We start from the raw sequence: 19640 nt of genomic DNA, 5'->3' as shown, positions 1-19640 counted from the left end.
CCCTGTACTTACCTTGGCTGCATATGGACTTCCGGCGGTGGCTAATCCGTTGACAGTGACATTCACTCGATGCTCGCCAACGACCCTGGGCACAAACTCCGCCTTAAAGACACCTTCTGCGGACTGATGCACTTGCGCAGGAACCGACTGGCCAGCAGGTCCTGATTCGGCCAGCGATTTGCATTTTGTTTATCATTTCGTATTCGATTTTAGTATTGATTAATTATTGTGTGTTTGTTTTGATTTTGATTTTGATTCAGTTGCGACGCGGCCGGAAACGAGTTTGAGATTGATTTCGTTTGTTTGTTTTGTTGAAATTCGATAATTGGGCCACGATTCGGTTTGGTCATAAGTGTGTTGGGTTAGTGTTTAGTTTTCAGTCGCGGATGAAGCGAAAAAATTTGGAAAAATGTTGACTCGATTAGTAATTGTAAACTATCAAAATGTTTGGGGGTAGTCAGGGGTGTCTTGCGGTTAGTAGTGTTTGAGATTAGTTTGAGTCATTTACTTGAAGTGCGGTTAGTTTCGATTGATTATAGTTTTGACTGTGCCAGAAAGGGTTAGTAAACGGGGATGTGGCAAGGGTCAGAGACAGTACAGAGTAGATAATATATGAGTAATTCCAAGTGGATCTGTACACTGTATACAGAATCCCGTGAAAGAGCCTGCTAAATATACAACCTATTCGAGTTTGTTTTAAACCATTTTTGTTTTTATTCAAGTAATTCTACACATTAATCAGTATGAAACAAATTAGTAAACAATCGGACATTAGTAAATACTTCATTTTGTTATTGTGTTGGCATAGAGTTTCGCTCATTGGAGACTCTTATTGGGGTTATTTTGTGGTTCGGACGGTTAGCGAGTATATATACACCTGGTGAATAGTATATATATATGTATGGGGGAGAGCACGGAGCCTACTCCCCCATTTAATAGTATAGGTAATATAAGTATATGCATATATTTATATATATAGTCTAGTACAAGAGATTTCGCCGTCCTGAAATATAATACAGATACAAAAGTGAGCAACATTATTACAAAAAGGACATATAATTACAAACAAGGGGAAAACACAATCATAGATGCACACAAAACACACAAGGAATAGGCTTGAACTACATGAATAATAGCAGCTATATGGTTTCTATGGAAATTAGGATTCCATATCTTGCCCTTTGGCATATTTGCATAAGTCAACTACTTCGAAGTACCAAAAACAAAATTTTTGAATCCGATCACTCCCAATAGTAAGGTCGAACTTCTCCAACTTAAACCTAAGACCAGCGTGTTAGAACCCAAACTCCCAAGCTGACCCAAGCTGAAAAATAACCTTACTGTAACATTATACTTTAAAAGGTAATGCTCACAAAACTGGAGATTTGATTTGTTTTTATATTTAAACCCATAACTATTTTAATATATTGGAATCTCGAAAAATTGCGTTTATGCTTTTAATTTTGAGTATCTAGAAAGCTATCTGCATAAAGTTATCAAATTACGCAAGGACTATCTAAAACTAAAGCTCTTTAAGCGGCTGAATTTTGTTAACGAAGTTCGACTGTATAAGCAAATGATAAATGGGCTCTATAATTACACAAGCACGCACAAACTACACGACTAGGCTGCGCATCTCATAAATCCACTCTCTAAGTGCAGCACCTTGTCTTTGGATTCTTAGATTCAGTTGGAGACATCAACCACATGTTGGGTCTGGGTCTGGTGGGGGGAGGGAGTGAAATGGGGGGGGGGGGGGGGGGGGGGCGGTGTGGCATGCTTGGGACTTTCCACAACGGTTTCCGCTCATACAAATTGCCTGTACAAGTCTATGTGCGTGAGGTGTGAGAGTGGGTGCGATGCGGATACAGATACGAGTTGCAGATACGAGTTACAGATACAGATACGGATACGGATACGGTTACTGCTACCAGATACGAGTATGTGTATGCAAATGGATCCAATCGAATAATACGCTTGGCGGGCACAAACATTTAGCAAACGAGCAATTAAATTACGAGCCTTAAGACTAAAACCAATGCAATACCACACATATAGGGGCAATGAATTGGTGGAATCGGGGTATATAGCCCCAAACAAACAGATGACTGGTGGTTAGCAGGAGGTCGAATTGGGCCCAAGGAGCACACCGCTGGCCATCACTGCCTACATACCTTCCACGTTCACCTCGATGTCCTCCAAACGGCCGCCATTGTGATTGATTACAAAAGAATTGGTCTGATGCACGGGTCCGGGGCCTCCGAGAGACACCTGCGGCCCGGCCACGCCCCCAGTGATGCCCACCGTAATCGGACAGCCGGGCACGGGCATTTTGTTGAATGACACGTTGATCGTGTGCTCGCACGACTCCGTGGGCACAAACGAAACGGAAAATCTGCAAGCCAAAGGAGAAACATTTTGGGATTAAAACGAGAAAGATACAAAAATAAAACTTAACATGGGTTAAATCTTATACAAAGAAAGAAGGTATGCTGCGCCTATGAAATACCCCTTCCTAACATGTCTTTTTTAAGGCTAAGCTTGTTATTAAAATTAGATATTAAACAAGGAAATTCCATTACAGTTTTTTGGTTCGTGAGATCTTGACGTTCATTATTACGGACAAATATTTATATTTGGATGCATCAACACGAAAAGTGAACATGAACATTATTATAATTTCTTTAAAAAGCCAGAAACACTTTCTTCTGTCTGATATATATTTTTTTATGGCCACAGTTAATTGCTTAGAAAATTACAGAAATTTTAATAGTTGTAGTAATTATAGTAATTATACAAATTAAAAACGGAGCACAATAAAATAATGAAGAAAACTAAACAGATTTTATTTTTCGAAAATGATAATATGTAGTTTCGTTGTATCTCCCGAGCTATGCATACTAAATAGTTCAAACTAATCGACTCACCTTGCACTGCCTTGCGGATGCACCTGCGTGGGAATGTTCTGTCCCTTGGCCGAAATGGTAATCTCCAGATTGCCCTCACCGGCATCGCCCGCATCCACGGTGAACTGCACCGGGCGTCCCATGGTTCCCCGCGAGACACTGCCCACCACCACCTTGCTGGCATCGTAGGACTTGGCCAGGAAGGGGGTTCCCTGCACGGCGAACCCGTTGTACTCCACATTTATCGAATGGCCGCCCACTGTGGTGGGCGTGAATTCTGCCGTGAAGCCAGCGTGGATATCTCCGGTCACCCGAACGGGCAACTCGCCCTGGGGACCGCGCACACTGACGGCCAGCTCGGCGGCTCCGCCTCCGCTCACGGTGATGTGAAAGGAGGAGGGCCGGTTGACCGGAATCAACTCCAGGTTGGAGAGATTGAGCAGCACTCGCGAGGTGTCCGCCACGGCGCAGACAAAGGGACAGCCACGCACCGTTTCGCCATTGAACTTGATGTCGATCAGATGCGACTTGGCCTGCTCCGGCGTGAAGGAGACCAGACAGCGACCGCCGCCCACGACCTGGACATGATTGGGCACCTCGCCCTCATTGATGGATATCTCCAGCTGGCCCTCGCCGGCGGCGCTGGCATCCACACGGAATTGGCACGGTTGGCCGACCACGCCGCCATTCACCTCCGTCACCTGGATCAGGCTGGAGTCGTAGACCTTGGCGATCAGCGGGCCGCCAGCGATCTTCGTGCCGTTGATGGACGCATCGATCACGTGGGTGCCCACCTCGGTGGGCACGAACTCGATGCGAGCAGCACCATTTGCCGCCTCATGGGTGACTCTGGCGTTCAGTTTCGACTTACTAGGGGTCAAAACGGAGGCCACGCACTCGCCCTTGCTCAGGCTTTGTCCAGGAGGCGGCAGTATCTCAAAAACCGCCGGCGTATTGGCGGGTACCAGGCGCGTGGATTCGCCCAGAGCGGTCAGGCCGGGTGAGGACATGATTTCAGCGTGCCACGGTGAACCTGTAATCGGGACAGAGAAGGAAATGGGTTAATACACAGATAAAAAAACTTAAGGATCTATATAAAATAAGTAAGTAAGTTTAATATTAAAGAAGTTGTATTTTTTAGGCATTCCTATCTTTAAAAATTCCCGTAAAAAAAAGAAAATGAGAACATAGATCGAGAAAGCGCTTAACATACCTTTGGGCTAAAACGAGACAGTATTACGTGAAACTCTCCGAAATAACAAATAAAGAGCAACCCTATCAAAGTAAACGTCCCGTAGTTAGATACAATTTGTACTGAATTTCATAAAAATGAGCTTCATATCTTATACATTTTTTCTTGTGGATATCTTAATGTGTAACACTAACATTGCCTGAAATCTGAAATTGCCATTTTAATGAGCTAACTTAACGACCGACTAGCAAATAACGATATTTGACCCATAAAACCATGGTGTGCACTTGCACCTGCTGGTAATTGAGATGGATGTGCCAGTGCTACCAATGGGCGGGTCAAACAGTTTAAGTATGATAACCTGTCATGCTCCACATTCAATCATGATTGCCATATGACGATTTACTCAAAAGATAAAGCTGCAAAACTAGACTTTAAGATGTTCTACGTGCCCTACATTTTGCCCGATTAGATTTATTGCATATTTTTTACATTAGACCATTTATTGGGTCAATTCAAAAAGAAAAGAGAGATGCAGAATAATGCAAGTAACTGTCAACTTAAAGACATATCTTAATGACTTTTGACCCAGAAAGTGAGCTTGCAAGTGCATCTGTGGTACGAGAACTTGATACTAAGTATCTGGTGTGTTCCGTAGCTTTTTAAAGATGACAAATGGGCTAAAATTTGGTCCTTAGATAATTTAGGTTTGATTTTAATGCCTACTTCCTATAAACGTTATCACGCAGATCATCAGCAGAAAAGCTGCCGATTAATATTAGTATCCCACGGGCTGCCTGCCATGTTATTTTGAATATGCATTCTGTAAGAAAGTGACTTCCCTTCTGAATAATATACGGTTTCCTCAAAACTTAACAAGCAACCCTCGCATTCTTCAACCAACAAGGTTTCCGCTGCGACTTTGCATTGTTTCTCACCGCGTCTCATTATAATTGTCGCAATCTCAATCTGTGCCGCCTGGTTGCCGCCGACAAGTGCGTATCTAACGCTCTGAATCTGAATCTCAATCTGCAGCTGCGTATCTGTGCCTCCACTTTCATCGGTATGGGTTTAGTATCTGCGGCAGCCTACATTACGGGTGGAGCGACTGGAGTTTGTTCAGGAATGTTTCGAAATGAGCCCGAAAGCGTCATTAAATCGTTTGGAGGAGCCGCCATCGAATGGCTGGGATGCCAATTTGCGATGGTCTATGCATTGGCAATTGGCTCGTTAAACGTTAGCTTATTTGTTGGCACTCGCATCTCACATCTCGCAGCATTTTTTTATTGGACACGGTAGGTTTTGGTTATTTTTTTCTTATTCTGCGCTTTCTGTGTTTGTTGCCTGGCGCTCAAATTTACTTTTGTTTGCAACTTTCCATGCATTTCTCTTTTTGCAATTGTTGCACTTTTCCTTTTAGTGCTCGTTTGCAGTTGCTGCTGTATTGCTGTTTTTATGGCTTTCCATGAAAAGTGCTGAAATGGTCAGTCGCCAGTTCGATGGAAAAAAAATCGAGCTGTAGCACACTGTCATAGCTCAAAACTTGCTTCGTTTTGAGTTCCCCACTTGAATCGCTTAGCGCGCGACTTCATTTTCTCTGGGAAAATTCAACTTCTTCACTGAACTTCGAAAAAAAAATGAACACACTGTCTCTTTATTTGCTCGAGCTGTGAAAACCTCTTTGTAGGCGACACTTCCCATCATAGCACTTTGGCTCGAACAGTTTTCGTAACTGTTTCTGGCTGCTTGTTTTCGGTATTCTACCAATTGGGGCCATCATTAATCAGTTATCGCATTCTCATAACTCTGCGCATGGCCAGCGGCTATGCAAAAAGTTACAGTTAGGCGACCGCCGATCCAAAGAGTCCAACGCACCCAGTAAAAGTCGGTCGACTTCCACAGACGATGTTGCAAGTTGCTGCGAGGCAAGTTGTAAATTGCCAGTGGCAATAGACAAGAGCAACTGCTCTTCGACCAACTGAAGTGCTGACTGTTTGCCGCTTTTCCGGCCGGTTTCCCAGCCGGAGTGCTAATCGCAACGCTCAGTTGTTGCCTCGCAGAAGAATTGCAGCTATGTAGCATCTAACGCTGTTATTCAATCTGCATAGGCATCTACTGAAGGTCCACACTTAAAAAAAAATCTCTTGGCAACGATATCTTAGGGGAATCACAAATTACCAAAATGTATAAGCGAGTGCTGACCACAAGGTTTTATGTTCTACACTCCACAACAAATCACCTAAAACCTTTAATGATTTAGTATCTTTTGTTGTAATCTTTATCCTAAGGTATCCTCAAGTTTGAAAATCAATATCCTAAGAAATATTTCTAATAATCTGTTTGTATTCCATTTATCTATGAAAAGAGGTACATTTAGTTTAAGAACATCCTGGGGCCTACTTAAATAGTTTAAATCTACTTTTCTAATAAGTCTTGTTCATTGCATACAATACATTTTCGTATTCAATGAACAAGATACAATACATTTTTGTATGCAATGAACAAGATTTATTTCCATAAGATAAAGAAAAACTATTTATGTAGGCCCCAGGATGTTCTTAATATACAATGAATGTCAATTTATCTTATAAAGAAGACTTTATGTCTTAAAAGATAAACATTAAATTAAATGTTGAAAATTAAAATATTGAAGTTATGAATTAACTTTAACTTTGTTATAGTAAAATCAATGTTGTAAGAAATCAATGACAATTGATCTGAATGTCTTTTCTTACAAGAGTTTGATAAACACATAATTCAAAGCTGTGAACTATGAGAAACAAGTTATCTAGAACCAAGAATATTTTCGGTAGTTTTTCTTTCAAAGTTTTTCGCTCAGTGCAGGCACCTGTATGCGTTGCTTGTTTGCCTGCGGTTACGTGACTCGCCGCAGAAGCCCGTTAGACGGCCTGCAGCTGTCGCAGAAGTCTGATTTTGTTTCTGATTCTGAATCTGAATCCGAGTCCGAACCTGACCGTTACACCAAACTATTTTTCGAGTGTTACAAAATGAAGATTTACGTTTTTGTGGCTGGAGACTGGAGACCGGTGCTGTTGACAGTGCTAGATTGCTGTGGAATCTGAACCTGATGGTGGGGACGCGCGTGGACCTTTATTCTTTTGTTGTCGAATCAAATCACAATCGCTGGCGGCACGTCTGAACTTGAAAGAGGTGGAAATTATATCGTGTAACGATTACGACAGCGGGTTGTAAATTATTTATTTATGTGTATGCTTATATGCGGTGCAATCTAAATTTCAACAAGACAACAACGATTAAGCGAAAACGCTTATAAGAATTTGCGGAGCGTTGCACAAAATGACATCGCGGCACGACCACGATTCGGCGCACGTTTAAATCGCGTTTTACACCGCAACACCGGCGACACTTTAGTTTTAATACGTTTTGTTTTAAGTATTTATAATCACTCGAGTTGAACTCCAGCTCTCTGTTAAGATTATGAGTTATGAGTTCGGGGGATGGGGGGATAAAAGGTTTGGGGGCGCGTCGAAAACCAGTTAATGCTGCTGCTTTTCGACAATTTTCGTTATTAAATTATGCATAACCCAGACGGGCAGACAGAAAGGCAGTTTCACTTTGGATGGCGGTGGCTCATAAAAATCCCAAACAGCCGAGCGCTGGAAGTGGGAATGTGTGCCAATATGCTGAGCGGAAATGGCCAAAAACCCAGTGGGCAAAGTAAAAGCGGGCTAAGGAGGGTAAAATCGAAGCGAGAGGTGTGGCCGTCACTCATTGTTAAACAAAAAAGAAACGAAACGGAGCCAAACGAAATCGAAATGTTTGCTCACGATGCTTAAATACCCAAATCATACATATATGTATGGATGTATGTTTTTTTCGTGAGCTTTAAAGATCGGTGGAAAGTGGCCGACGTGGCCAAGAAATCGCAATCTGCGCCGGAGATCTGGCGCATACCTGTCGCGCCCTCCGCATACCTGGCTGACAACCTATCCCAACGGGTTTCGGCCTGCAGCAGGAGCAGATACTTTTCATTCAGGTAGGCAGGGGGAAATCGGTTTTCTTGCCGCGACTTTGATTTCCGCCCCAGCCGAGAGATATAGACACACAATGCGCTGGCATGCAACAAGTGCGCCTTGAACCACATACAGCTGCAGCGTGTTCAAACGTATCTGTAACTGTATCTGTATCTGTATCTGCGCCTTTGAGTCTCGGCTTGGCCAAGAGTGCAACTAGCAGTTGGCAAACCAAGATGGCTGCCCCCTTTGTCACTGCAAAAATGGCTAATAAAATTGCCTTGCATTGCGGCGATAGTTTTCTTCGCATTATTGATTCGGCTTAGCCAAAACACAGAGCCACTAGCCATCACGAAAAACCCTGCACGCTGCGAGCATCGGGTTGAAATATTTTCAGCTTAAAGGTTCATTAAACTGGTTTTCGTTCGCACAAGAGACCCCGAAATGTAGAAAATGAAAAAAAAACAGAGAGTGGAGGGGCGAATATTAGCATATTTCTTTGGCTTAGAAATCTCCGACACGGAATCTTTTCGATTCGCTTCACATTCCGGGAGCCCAAAAAGAGCTCCGTGTTCTTTTGCCATCTAGCCAACTGTTATTTTGTTTACGCGTGGGGTTCTGGTTTCGTGTACAACACACAATTCTTCACTTTTATCTGATTCTCCGCTAGCCACAATCACAATTTCAGAGCGTTTTTCTTGCCAATTTTCCTGGCCTTTTGCGAACCGATCGTCAGTTAACTGCGATGCCGCCGACGTGTCAGTTTCGTTTGGAGCGCGATCTTCGACTGCCAACGCGACTCTCGATGGGAGCGCCATTAGCCATCAGCCATCAGCTTGAAAACCCGTCGAGCAGGTAAACCCATAGTTGAGCGTACCGGAGCGTAATTCTCGGAGAGATCGCGGCAGGTGAGCACAGGTGAGCTCAGGTGAGCGGCAGTGAGAGTCTGCGGGTGTGGGAAACTCAGAGAGCGAGCCACATGCCGCGAATTCGCCGCACAGTGGCTAGTCATCTCTTCAAAAGATCTTCAAAACCGAACCAGGAAGTCAGCAACTTATATACGTTTTGATATACCCTAATACGACCAACTGTTGGATATTAATCCATTGACCATTTTTAATAGAGCCTTATTTTTAACTTGGGGTTTAAAAACAAGGTTGTACTATTTTTAAATTAGTCCTATGATATATAGGATATATTATATCCTAATACGATCTGTTGTCAGATATTAGCTCATAGACCTTTTTTTTTTGAAAAGCTATATCTATATTAAAAACAAAATGTTTAATGTTTTATGTTTTTAAATTGGTAGCATCTTACAAATGCCCAATTGAGTTACTCAATGTAATAATCTGATTCAAAGACTCCCACCCTTTTAACTGGTGCTACTTTAAATGCATAATGGCATCGAAAGCATTGTCTATAAAAATATGAATTTTTAAACCCATCAGCATACTTAAATTGTCATTGAAAGACTACCAATATCAAAACAGATGAACTACATAAATTGATTACCCTGCAAAAGCTTATAACAATAGATTATAGCCAAAATATGTGGACCCCAGTAAGATGCCTTTATAAGTAACTAAACCACTTATCACACCCACATATCTGGTAATACTCAAACTCGAGACTCACCTGGAACTGTTTCGCCATTGAAGGTGATCTGCACTGTGTGCGTTCCATGTTCGTGGGGCGTGAAGCTGGCTATGAACCTCTGACCTCCCAGCGAGCGGACCGAGGAGGTGACACGCCCGCCGTTGACCAGGATCTCCAGATTGCCGGAGCCCGCCTTCGAGCCATCGATCTCGAATTCGACGGGCCGTCCAATGGAGCCGTTCGGTATATCCTGCACCCGAATGGCCCTGGCACCAGTGGCATTGCTGTCTATGGGTCGAAATCTAGAGAGCGAGCTGTATCCGTAACCAGGAGAAGGTCCGTGGCCGTTGCTCTCGGTGACCACATGCTCGCTGGACTCTTTCACGGTTTTCGTATATCCACCGGACTTGTCCGTATAAGTATTGTTCGAATGTGACTTGACTGTAATGGCACTGGGTCTGCAAAATTATTGGGATTAAAAAACAATTATAAATATCACTTTTAAAAATGAACACTTAAAAAAGTGTCTAAGAGTATGCAACAATTTATTTGAAATACTTAGACCAAAAGCGACCCATAATTTGTAGAGCATTAGAGGCCATATACTTATATCATAATAATATAATATATTTTCAGTAGCCTAGTGGATTCGCCATAATTGGGAGAATCCTGGCGACAGCCCTAAAAAAATTACAATTGGTGTCTAAGAGTATGCAACAATATATTTAAAAAGTGAAAGTCTAGATGGACGTTTTATTTTTCAGAGCATACTTTTAAACACCTTTAGACATTTTTAATATTGCAGTAGTGTCGTTAATTAGTACTGTAGTTTATCCCTTTAAATATTGATTAAAAGGTAACTAAAACTACTAAAAGGTAACTTATAACTTGTAGCGCTCACCAGCACCGGGAAGTCCCGGAACCACTCTTAAAAGTCCAAGAGTATGTCAAATTATATCTTAAATCATAAAGCATAGTTTTAGACACCTTTTAAAGTATTTTAATACAAACAGAGGTCTTGCAAATATAAGTAGATATATATTAGTCAAGGTAATTACTTGTAGCCCCCTCCATCATCGGGGGAATCACTCTAAACAATCTTAGAGTATGTCAAATTGTATTTTAAATCAGGAAGCATAGTTTTGGACACCTTTTTAAGTATTTTAATACAACCAGAGGTTTTGAAAATATAAGTAGATCATATAATAGTCAAGGTAATTACTTGTAGCGCTCTCCATCATCGGGGGAATCCCGGCGATAGTCCGACTGCTGCTGCTGCTGCTGCTGTTTATGCAGGGCGAACTTGTTGTACTGGGTGTTCCGGTGCGTTTCGTGGTCCAAATCGGGCCGGTTGTACTGCAGTTCCGTGTTCAGCTGCTTCTCGGTCATGTTCGCCAGCGATTCGAGCGAATTGTGCGAGAGCATGTGCTTCGTCTTGTTGATGACGTCCCAGCTGTCGCGCCTGGCGGAGGCCGGCTTCATCGAGGACACCCTCACGTTGGAGGAGTGATCGATGCGCGGCTCCGGCGATCCAGTTCGACGCAGTCGCTCCGCCGTTCCGTACAGCGAGGGACTGGCACGAACACTCGAGTCGGTGACGTAGTTCGAGGTGGACTTGTAGGTCGAGGACTTTTCCACAGTTCGCGAGGACTCGTAACCATTCTGGGGGAGCAAAAAGTAGAGATTAGTACAGGGACTACAATGTTTAAGAAGTGGAAAAGATTAATCTCTAAAGGTAAAATTTTTTAAAAGGCGCCTGAACGTATGCTATAAAAAATGTTTGGCCAGCATTTGGACTCCAACAAATATTGTAGCCTGCTTTTAGACACCTTTTAAGTAATTTTCAACTCTAGTGGCAATTTCCCTCATATTTATTTACCTTGCTCACCGGACTGGTCAAGGGACTTCCCATCCTGTGGGTGGCCGTGGAAATGTAGGCGCTATTGGGTGAATAACGTTGCACGGGCGAAACGGAGGCGTGTCTTGGACTGCCGGTGATATTTCGCGTGGAGCTCTCGTACTGATTCGAGGTCTTGATGGTCAATGGGCTGTGGGTGTGCAGCTCGCTGGAGCGGGTCTGTAAAATATACCACAAATAATTACCAAATGTTCGTGACATTCATTCATTTACACAAAGCAGGCAAGAGTTAAACGTTGGTTTTCGGATAATTCTCTTTTTGGGATAGCATATCGAAAGAACAAAAATTTAGTTACATTGAGTGTGGGACTAGGTATTGGGCTAAGCGATCTGGTCAGGGTACTGGTGGCCAGCTGCTGGTGGCGCTGCTGGAAGCTGCTGCTGCTGCTGGTATTGGTGGTGCTGGCCAACTCGCGCTCCTCGCGCGGTGGCGTCAACTTGGTCTTGGTGGCTCCACGCCTCTGGCTGTACAGCTCGTTCTCCTTGTCGTAGTAGTAGTCGTTCTTGGTGGAACTGCTGTTCGAGGTCTTCGAATCGCGTCGTCCGTTTAGGGTATCCGTATACAGATCGGCCGAGTTAAGATACTTGACTGTGGGCGAACCCCTATGTGGTGGTGGAGCTGGAGGAGGTGTGGCCTGGTTCTCCTGTCGAAGGTAGTTTTCAGTGTGTGTGTTTGGGGACCCGACCAAGGATGGAGGAGTGGATATGTGTGTGTTTGTGTTAGCCAAAACATTTAATTTTGATGGGTTTGGGTTTGGTGATGAGGAAGAAAATCCCATGCCGCATGCTTGTGCCCCCTGACCTTTACTCACCTCGCTTTCCCGCTTATAGTACCTGGAACTCGAACTGTGATAGTCGGTGGTGTCCAACTTGGGCGAATACTGCGGGGAGTAGCTATTCGTTCTCTCAGCCGTATTGTGCCTTGATAAGGAGGAGTTCCGATAATCATTGTGCCGGGTATTCGTGGTGGAGATGAAGTGCATCGAAGGACTCTCCGAACGGTGTTTGCTGTCATGAAGCGGACTGCTACGTGTTTTTCCAGATCTGCCCTTGGTGCCCACTCGCATGCTGCAAGATTAGGATTTTGTTATATGGTATATTTACAACCTATCATAGAATCGTAATGTACTCACATGAATGGCGATCCCTTGACATCGTAGCCATTGAAGTAGATGTACACCCGGTACTTTCCATTCTGCCTGGGCATAAAGGTCACTCGGTACTTGTTCTCCACGATCTTCTCCACGGAGCAGACCAGCGAATGCTTGTCATGCACAATGTCCACATGCAGTTCCCCCGAAACGCCCACTCCGCGTGCATCCACCTCGAAGGTGTGCGCCCTCAGGGGCATGGCTCCATCCAATCCATGGACCGAAACTCCAGACGCATCGAACACGGCACAGGTGAAGGGTCCGCCCTGGATGTGGCGACCTTGGTAGGTGATGGCTATCTCCCAGATGCCCGCCTCGTCCGGCTTGAATATGGCACTGTGTCCCTCGTCGATCTTCTTCAGCGGGCAGTTGTGGGAGATGCCGGTGGGCGAGACCGCCGTGACCAGGATGTCCTCCGTCTTGGGCGCCCCGGTGGCATTGACCAGCACCTCGACGAGACTGCCCAGGGCGCAGGGCGCCATTCCCGGCGGCGCCACCTGCAGCAGGCGTGGCAGGGCGCGGAAGAAGTGTCCGCCCAGGCTGTCCTCGCCGATCTCCACCACAATCTCGTGCATCCCATAGCGTTCCGGCACATAAGCTCCCTCGCCGTGGGCATTGAGGCGCACGGGCTGTCCCGGCTGGCCGGACGGAGGAACCACGTGGCAGCGCACCGAGCTCAGGCTTATGTCCCGCGACATCACGTCCACGCGGAAGTGGGTCTGCGTGTGAATCGGACATTAAACATTTACGCACAGCACTCGAAATTGCAGATGTGTATATTTATACAGTTGCAATCAGAACAATAGTACAGTTCAAGTGGAAAGTGTTCTTTGCTTTCGGCAAGGGCTGAATATATTATTTAGCATGAGATAGATTGGGGTTTGACTCAAATTAAGTGCATTGTATTTTTATAATTTTCTTTATCAATTCAAAAGCTAAAATTCTTTAATAAAAACTGTATGAAATGTGGCATTAAAAGTTAAAACTCTAAAGATTGCCTTTAAAAATGGGTTTAATTTGGATTAATAAAATTTGAGGATAATGTTTGAGGATATATAGCTTTATAATAAATCCTTTGTAAGCTTATAGTCGTATATTTAAGATACCATTAGATAATAATAAAAACAAATATCTAATAATGAACTTAAAAAATGGTTTTAAGTTGAATTTATAAAATGTTCAGCAAATAATTAAATGTTGTGGTATAGATAGAAGTGGTATAGATTGAGGAAGTTTAAACTATACGAAAATCTCCCACATGCAACAATAATGTATATAAGGGTGGTCAAAAGTATTTTCACAAAAAAAAAGTTAAATATATTCATAATTTGAACTTACATCTTGTTAACTTTGGCATCAATCGAAATGTAATTTAAATGCCGTTTGAATGATACAATACATTTCTTAACACATTCAGTACTTATTGAAAAGGACGAATTTGTGTGAAAATGTCCTTTTTGAACTTTTTTCCTCGACTTGAAAACTTAAATTTTTTGATGCAAAAAGTTTCTTCAAACAAAAATTATAGTAACTGCAAAAAGAATTTTTCAAAAATCATTTTGCTTATATTTTTTATGATTTTTTAAAGGTGACACTGTCGGAAAAAATTTGTATGAAAAAGAGAAAAATATGCCAAAAATGCATGTTTCTAAGCATTTTCAAAAAATCATAAAAAATATAAGCAAAATGATTTTTGAAAAATTCTTTTTGCAGTTACTATAATTTTTGTTTGAAGACACTTTTTGCATCAAAAAATTTAAGTTTTCAAGTCGAGGAAAAAAGTTCAAAAAGGACATTTTCACACAAATTCGTCCTTTTCAATAAGTACTGAATGTGTTAAGAAATGTATTGTATCATTCAAACGGCATTTAAATTACATTTCGATTGATGCCAAAGTTAACAAGATGTAAGTTCAAATTATGAATATATTTAACTTTTTTTTTGTGAAAATACTTTTGACCACCCTTGTATATTTAAATTCAAAGAATTAGATAATAATAAAAACAAATTTTTAACAATGAACTCAAAAATTTGTTTTAAGTTGAATTTAACAAATTTTCAGATAATGATGAAATGTTATATCATAGAAATATCTCGCATTTTTAGCCATAAACATGAAGTAATTTTAAAGAACCCATTTACTTGTGATGGATGTACTAAAGTTTTGTTGGCAATTGTAGGCTTATATGTATCATATATATTTATGATGCACTCACCGGTTCGCCCACCCGACCGGATGTGCTCTCCAGGTAGACGGTGACCAGGTCGGACAGCGGCGGCCTTGGCGGCACCCACTGCAGGTGGGCCGCGTAGGCCATGATGCCCAGGTGCTCCACTTCCGGGTTGGCCATGTCCTTGGCCGTCAGGATGGGCTGCACGCCCAGCCGGGCACCTGCGTCCACCGCCTTCCGAATATTGTTTTCGAAGTGGAAGGGATCCGTGCTGAGCTTTTCCGGTGCAGGCGCCGAGCCGCCCAGTCCCTTAATAATTTCGCACATAACGCGTCCATCGTTCCAGTCGGTCTGAAAAATTAAATGGCAATTAAATGTTAAGCTTCTTATTGGTTGGCGAAAGATAATGGTAATAATTATTAATGTGTATTTAATGCCATGCATACACATGTAAATTATATTGTTTTTAAGGAAATTCAAAAGATACACGCAAAAATTGTAGCCATAAATATTATTATTTGCTATTACTTTTATTATAAGTTAAAAAAGTTATATGTTCGTAAGAGATTTTAAAAAAAAAAATAGGTTTACTAAGACTTCTAAAATGTACAATAGGTGTTTTAATTCAATATTTTATGGGTTGTTTTGTTGCTTAACACCAATAATTTGGTTAACGTACTTTAAAGCCCATCTCCTAACTTTTTTATAGGTTTATCATCAACTCACCGTAAAGTTCTTAACAGAATCCTTGACCTGGGTGTTAACCCATCGCATGGTGGCGTTGTAACCGGGACCGCCGGGCTTCATGAAGTACGAGAGGTACGTCATGCCCGATAGCTCATCCAGCCAGGGGGAGGCCAGGTACTCCGGTTCCAGGACCTTGGGGACTCCAAACTCACGCTGGGCCAGATCCATGGTCTGGGTACAATTGCGCACACTCTGGCTGGGATCGAGGCTTCGCCAATGCGGGAAAAGACCCGGCTGGCAGTAGTCCAGAAGCGCCGCCAGATTGACGCCACTATTCCAATCGGTGGTCAGATTGGTGATCCTGCAATCCGGCAGAGCGGCCTGCAGCCAAGCCAGCATCAGTTTGCGTGGCGGGAACTTACTGCGACCGATCTGGTAGCGTACGATCAGGGACCAGATCAGGCCCAGGATCAGCTTTATGTTCCCATTGACGATGTCCACATTGCCGATGTTCACCAGCTTGATGTGATCCGCCTCAATGGACTTTAGAGCAGTGCTGGCGTTCTCCAGATAATGATGCTGGTTGGCAGGTCGGCGATTCCACGAGGGCTTCAGTGGACGCGTCTGCAGATTCTCCACCAGAGCACACAGGCAAGTGCCATCGCAGAAATCCGTGGCCCAGTCATGAACCTGAAAAGAAAAACAATAGAAATTTGCATTAGGTTCGCTCTGTCATTAAAAACAGTAATGGGAAATATGGTGAGAAGTAAATAGGTAAAGTAATAGGTAAGGTAATGGGTGAAGGAAATAATGATTTTAAAGGTATAATATGAGGTATGAATATTTCTTTTTTGTTTATTTATAGGTAATAATAATCGTAGTCAGTGAGGAATAACTATTTTATTATTGTGGGTAAACACTCAATTATTTTTGAAGGATTTTCTACATTTAAGTATTCCCCCAAAGTAAGAAAAACAATCTCGCTAGCAACTATAAAAATTTTAAGTTCTATGAAAACATATTTGTTAGAATCATATGACTTGATGTAGTACCTGTGTACATACGTACGCAGTTCCCAACGGAGATTAGCAAACGTGCGAAACGCCCTCCCATGTCTGTCCATATGCAAGAAGGCCGCTTGACAGGCAGCCTTCCTAATGAGCAATCAACGCCCCTTCCGCCAACTGCTGGCCCACTTTACAAGGTAAACCGCCTGCTCGGAGCTCGGAACTTGGAGCTCCAATCTCAAGACTTGAGTCTTGGAACATGGGAGCCCAACAGGTTCGCTGGGCTCGGAACTGAGCGGCTTTCTCCGCCCGGGTGCAACCAATTGTGCGCGATTTTAAGCATTTGACATAAAGCTTTTTATCTGTTGGCTGTCAGCATTCAGCCGGGGGTACTGGAAGACTAAAAAGCTGGATGGCTGGAGAGCTGGGTACGGAGACAATCGCGTGTCTGTTGCTGTTTGTTTGCGCCTAGGAAAATATTCATTGGATGCCATAAAAATCTCGCACATAGTTGCGCCATGGAACTCTAACAAGCTACCGCAGGTTGTTATTTGTCGTTGGTTGTTATTCTGCGCGGCACAACCTTTACATTTTTAAGATGCCTCTGCTTTTACGACATGAACTTGAGTTTCGGAGGGAGTTGCATTTTCACCTGTCGGAATAGTCCACCCGTTTTTACGTGCATTTTTATTTGCATGTTACCCAACATGCATATACATATCAAAAAATGTATTGTCATTGTAATATAATTGTATGGAACTGGGATTATTAAATTAAACCTTTAATAAGCTTGACATATAAACACTAAATTAAAGATTCAAATAAAGTCGAATATGTTTGGCAACAGTGATAGCTTTACATGTGGAAAAAACAAGCATTTAAAAAAAGTATCTTAAAGATATTTTTTCTGTGTATGGCACATCATCTTCCATTAAAATCGTACCCTTTGTTTGTGCATGCACTTGTCATACAAAGTCGATTGCAATATTATTTGTCTCACAAGTACGCCTGAACTAGAATTGTAAACAGCGTAAAAACTTTGGTGACTCGTTTTGGTTTGGTGACCCAAATAGACGCGAGCCAGGTCACTTTGGCCTGGCTCTCAATTAGCGCTGTTTACTGGGGTCTTCAGCCTTGCTCATCGCATTCGTTTTTGGCCCTGCCATAAAAAAACACGAAAATTATACACAAAACTGGGCAAGATTGCGGACAAAAGCTTTAGCTTGTTTTGTGTATTGTAACTGGTAATGGAAATTCGATGCGTCGGCCTTGGCATTCAACCGGCCAAATATGGTTGGTTCAGGTCGCTCAGTGCGGTGCGTGTGAGAAAATCCAAGCGACTGACAGTTTAAAAGTCCCTGGACAAATGAAATGCATTGTTGTCAGTACGTAAATCCGTGTGAGTACTCTTGGAATTATTGTAATTGTAATAGCTGGTGCCACTTGCCAATGTAATTTCCGCTCTGCGTGGGCGCTTGAGCCGAGTTTTATGAGCCCGGCCATTTAAGGCAACTCGCGGAAGAGCCCGCAGCCCCAGTTTATGATGGGGATTGATATTATTTACGGGTTCGGCTTTGTCACCTGCCCAAGAGCTTCTTATGAGTTCATATATAGCTTGAAATGGGACTGGGATTCGTATATTACTTTAATCGAAAACCTTGATTTAAGAAAGCATTGGGCATTTAAAGAAAAATAACATGTTTAATAGACTTTATCCCCATATATAAACCTTTATATTTGTTCTTGTGTTTAATAGTCTTAAATAAATTAATTATAATATGAGTTGATTAAATTGACATACTCATTAAATCCTTTTGTTATATTACAACTAATTTAGAAGTTTAACCAACCATAAAAAGTTTCCAATTTATTTTATCGTGGTACTAAATTCTTGGGATGTGTATAAAGTAGTTTTACTTTCCATCTTAAATTCAAGAAACTAAGACTGTTTTAATATATCTTTTTGTTAATAGCTGACCAACTAAATTTCAATAAATCTTTGTTTCTTGATACCTATTGGATATCATTTCCTGGATAAAATTCCAGATCTAATTCCCTCTATTCTCAGGCCCTGCTTCATCGATAGTTCTACGAATTCCGTATTCAACGATGCCGGCCCATTGATTGGGTAATTGTTTTTCGCGCTTGATCGATCAGACATTCAGTCGGCAGGTATTCAGTCGGTTAGAAAGTGTTACGTAAGTGAGTGGGTACTAGCGAATGTATCTATATCTATACAGATGTATCTGCAACTCACCTGCATGCCCGTCTCGCGCAGATGCTCGTTGACCCAGTTGCGGAAAGTGTTCGCCTGGATCTCCACCCAGAGGTCCTCGTTGCCCCGGATGTTCATGCCCTTGGCGGCGGTGCCCTCGGGACTCCTGGCCACCAATCCGGCGTGGGTGATCTTCTGCGTCTCGGTGCTGCCATCGGAGTTGTGCTTCAGCAGCCCCGCGTGCGTCACCTTGGCGCCCTTAATGTCCTTGACGTCCATCTTCACTGCACGTCACTGCACTTCGCCTGCGACTTGCCGCACATATGTATTCACAGGTGTAACTCACGTTCAAACACTGATCGGGGGAAATGGACGGACAAAAGAATTTACTATTGATCAGATCGCGATCGTTGTTTCGTTTTCGGTTTCAGTATCAGTTTTAGTTTCGTTTGCACACGCTCGCTGCTCGAAGCGAACTGGAATTTCAGTTTTCAGTCGCTCGATCCGCGAGCGGCTTCTGCTCTCTTGGCCTGGCCAAAACAAACGATGACGTCATGGTTTAAGCTCAAAGCTTCAGAGAGCAGATACAAAAATGCGGGGGGGGTTCGCCTGCGAATGTGTGAGTGAGTGTGTTTGCGAATATCTCTGAATCTGGCTATAAAGCAAAACTGGTTTCGTCGCTTCCAAGCCAAAACGAAGCGGGCGAAAAGGAAAATTGAATACAAAAATAACAAAAAAGTAATAAAACAAAAAAAGTTTAAAAAAAAGAGTCTGAAAAATAACAGAAATCACTTAGTTT

The 19640-nt window shown here is 42.8% G+C and overlaps 1 protein-coding gene across 5 annotated transcripts in view; it reads right to left on the bottom strand.

Annotated features, from left to right (window-relative positions):
• LOC119551001 (filamin-C) overlaps window positions 1-19640 on the bottom strand; it is a 28076-nt gene that overhangs the window by 5096 nt on the left and 3340 nt on the right. The window contains exons 2-13 of one of the 5 annotated variants that reach the window (XM_037860050.1): window positions 18884-19196; window positions 15659-16309; window positions 14978-15283; window positions 12744-13480; window positions 12423-12678; window positions 11907-12254; window positions 11572-11769; window positions 10915-11354; window positions 9732-10150; window positions 2928-3939; window positions 2175-2395; window positions 13-161 (exon numbers count right to left, since the gene is read on the bottom strand). In XM_037860050.1, coding sequence (XP_037715978.1) covers window positions 13-161; window positions 2175-2395; window positions 2928-3939; window positions 9732-10150; window positions 10915-11354; window positions 11572-11769; window positions 11907-12254; window positions 12423-12678; window positions 12744-13480; window positions 14978-15283; window positions 15659-16309; window positions 18884-19120 — 4974 coding nt within the window. In that variant the 5' untranslated portion in view covers window positions 19121-19196. Of the gene's footprint in view, window positions 1-12; window positions 162-690; window positions 1004-2174; window positions 2396-2927; window positions 3940-7118; window positions 7357-9731; window positions 10151-10914; window positions 11355-11571; window positions 11770-11906; window positions 12255-12422; window positions 12679-12743; window positions 13481-14977; window positions 15284-15658; window positions 16310-18883; window positions 19315-19640 lie in introns of those variants that run through there. The other 4 variants (XM_037860051.1, XM_037860054.1, XM_037860052.1 and 1 more) reach the window with 4 other exon arrangements.

Source organism: Drosophila subpulchrella, chromosome 2R (assembly GCF_014743375.2).
Source record: "Drosophila subpulchrella strain 33 F10 #4 breed RU33 chromosome 2R, RU_Dsub_v1.1 Primary Assembly, whole genome shotgun sequence".
Taxonomy (NCBI): Eukaryota; Metazoa; Arthropoda; class Insecta; order Diptera; family Drosophilidae; genus Drosophila; species Drosophila subpulchrella.
The sequence above is the reverse complement of the archived record's forward strand: the minus strand, read 5'-3'. Positions and strand labels throughout refer to the sequence as shown.